This window comes from Microtus ochrogaster, unplaced genomic scaffold, assembly GCF_000317375.1.
Source record: "Microtus ochrogaster isolate Prairie Vole_2 unplaced genomic scaffold, MicOch1.0 UNK89, whole genome shotgun sequence".
Taxonomy (NCBI): Eukaryota; Metazoa; Chordata; class Mammalia; order Rodentia; family Cricetidae; genus Microtus; species Microtus ochrogaster.
In genome coordinates, this window is record NW_004949187.1 from 1428630 (window position 1) to 1431369 (window position 2740).

At 51.4% G+C, this 2740-nt stretch overlaps 1 protein-coding gene across 1 annotated transcript; it reads left to right on the top strand.

The window, feature by feature from the left end:
- Window positions 1-1128: 1128 nt before the first annotated feature.
- LOC101987308 (olfactory receptor 1361-like) lies at window positions 1129-2070 on the top strand. The gene has a single exon (XM_026777892.1). The coding sequence runs from the start codon at window positions 1129-1131 to the stop codon at window positions 2068-2070; it is 942 nt and encodes a 313-aa protein (XP_026633693.1).
- The last annotated feature ends 670 nt before the right edge of the window (window positions 2071-2740 follow it).

The window sequence follows — 2740 nt, forward strand, 5'->3', positions numbered from 1 at the left end:
CACACACACACACACACACACACACACACACACACACGAGAGAGAGAGAGAGAGAGAGAGAGAGAGAGAGAGAGAGAGAGAGAGAGAGAGAGAGAGAGAGAGAGAGAGAGAGAGAGAGAGAGAGAGAGAGAAGAGAAACACTGGAGGGGAGGAGATGGAAAAGCAAACACTGGAGCCAGGCATGGTGGAGCATGTCTATAACCCCAGCACTGTGAGCTCAAGGGAAGCCTGAACTACATAGTGAGACTGTATCTCAAAAAAAAAAAAAAAAAAAAAAACCAGGAAGGGATAGCATACAACTTTGAATCCCAGTACTTGGGAGGCAGAGGTAGATGGGTCTCTGGGTTCGAAGCCAGCCTGGTCTACAGAGCAAGTTCCAGGACAGCTAGGACTACGTAGAGAACCCCTGTATCGAAAAACCAAAATAATAGTAGTAATAATAGTAAATAATGATGTTAATAGAAAGACTCGGTCATCAGCCTTTGTCACTATTGGGAAACAGTGACACGTTTAGGAGGCGGAGCCTAGTGGGAAAGGCACTGGGACTCTGGCCCCCTCCTTCTCTCTCTTCCTCTGCCACACCCACCACAGCAGACTGTTTCACACTGCCCCAGCCAGGCACAAGGCTGGGACTGGAGCCGCTGGAGCTCTGAGCCTAGATAAGCTGTCCTGCTGTGCATTGGTTGACTCAAGCTTTTGCGACAGTGTTGTAAATCTGATAAATATGTTAACTCAGACAACGTACCTGCTCCTACATAGCACTGCTTTTACCTTTTACCCCTTCAGGAGCCTTGCGCATGCTAAGAGATCACTCTGCCACTGAGTCATCCCACCCTATTACTGTGGGACTCTGGGCAGAGGCTCTACTGCAGAATCTACAGAAAGGGGCTGGGGCGTGGCTCAGGGGTGGAGCCCCTGCCTAGAATTCCCCCGTGAGGGTCTGGGAGCGTGGCTCATGGTGGAGCCCCTGCCTAGAATTCCCCCGTGAGGGTCTCATCTGAGCAAAAAGGGATACAATCTAGGTATACGGGGGTGAGGGGTTGGTGGGGGGGGGGCACGACGGACAGAAGGACGAACCTCGGTCAGAACTGTGCACAGATCCAGTTTCTTACTTATTCTAGGCCGGCCATGGAAGGCGCCAACCTCAGCCGGGTCTCTGAGTTCCTGCTGCTGGGCCTGTCACAGAACCCCAGGCAGCAGGAGCTGCTCTTTTCCGTCTTCCTGAGCATGTACCTACTCACAGACCTGGGGAACCTGTTCATCATTTTGGCCATTGCCACTGACCCCAGGCTCCACACACCCATGTACTTCTTCCTGGCAAACCTGGCCTTTGTAGACATCTGCTTCACCTCTACCACCATCCCCAAGATGCTGGCCAACCACGTGTCAGGACACAAAAGCATCTCCTACCCTGGTTGTCTCACACAGATGTTTTTCTTCATCTGGTTTGCCGGCATCGACAGCTTCCTGCTGACTGCCATGGCCTATGACCGCTACGTGGCCATCTGTCACCCTCTACACTATACTACGTCCATCACGCCCCGCCTCTGTGGCCTCCTGGTTACTGCCTCCTGGACCTCAGCCTTCGTAAATGCCCTGACCCACACAGTCCTCCTGACTCGCCTCTCATTCTGTGCCCGCAACCAGATCCCCCACTTCTTCTGTGACCTCAGCCCACTGCTGAAGCTGGCCTGTTCGGATACGTCTCTCAACAACATCATGGTGTACACTGTGGGCGCACTGCCCGTCATCACCCCCTTCATGGGCATCTTGATCTCCTACACACGCATCTTCGCAACAGTGCTGAAGATCCCATCTGCGGGAGGGAAGCAAAAGGCATTCTCCACCTGTGGCTCCCATCTCTCCGTGGTATCCCTGTTCTACGGGACACTCATCGGGGTATACTTCAGTCCCACATCCTCCCACACAGCCCAGAAGGACACAGCAGCTGCAGTGATGTACACCGTGGTCACACCCATGCTGAACCCCTTCATCTATACCCTGAGGAACAGGGACATGAAAGGTGCCCTGGGAACCCTTTTCCGAAGGAAGATGGTCTTTGTTGGGTAGCCCCAGGGCTGGGAGTTGTTCAGAAGGGCAGAAGTTAAGCCCCTTTGTCCTGAACTGCCCAGACATTCATCACATGGCTTTAGTTCACCAATTTTATTCTCCCGAAGTTGTCTACAAAACAGTTGTTTTCTTTAGGCTGTGTGTGTGTGTGAGCACACACACACATGTATGTGAGTGTGCGTGTGTGTGCGTGAGTGCATGCATGTATGTGGTGCCCATGGAGCCAAGAACAAAGCACTGGATCCTTAGAACTGGAGTTACAAGAGACTGTGAGTCACCTGAAATGGTGCTGGAAACCAAATTCAAGTCCCCTAGAAGAGCAGTAAGTGCTCTTAGCTACTGAGCTGTCCTTCCAGAATGGCCCTTATCCCATGGTGGAAGGGAAAGAGCAAGGCAAGGAGGGACAGAGGAAGAAAGGAGGGAGGAACAGACAGCTTTACATCTAGCCTCCCCCATCATAACAACCACATTTTCACAGTGATTGGATCACTCCCTTAATTCTAGTTACAGAATTAATTATTTCTCCCTAACTGTGCTATCCTGGACACACCAGATCTTGTCCAGTCTTGGATGGACAGAGTTAGTACTTGGGTGAAAGAATTAACTTTTTAAGATTTATTTTCTACCTGGGTATTCTGGTGTGTGTGTGTGTGTGTGTGTGTGTGTGTGT

Bases quoted from the DNA above. Each gene is read 5' to 3' on its own strand.
- LOC101987308 (XM_026777892.1), top strand. From the start codon at position 1,129: ATGGAAGGCGCCAACCTCAGCCGGGTCTCTGAGTTCCTGCTGCTGGGC.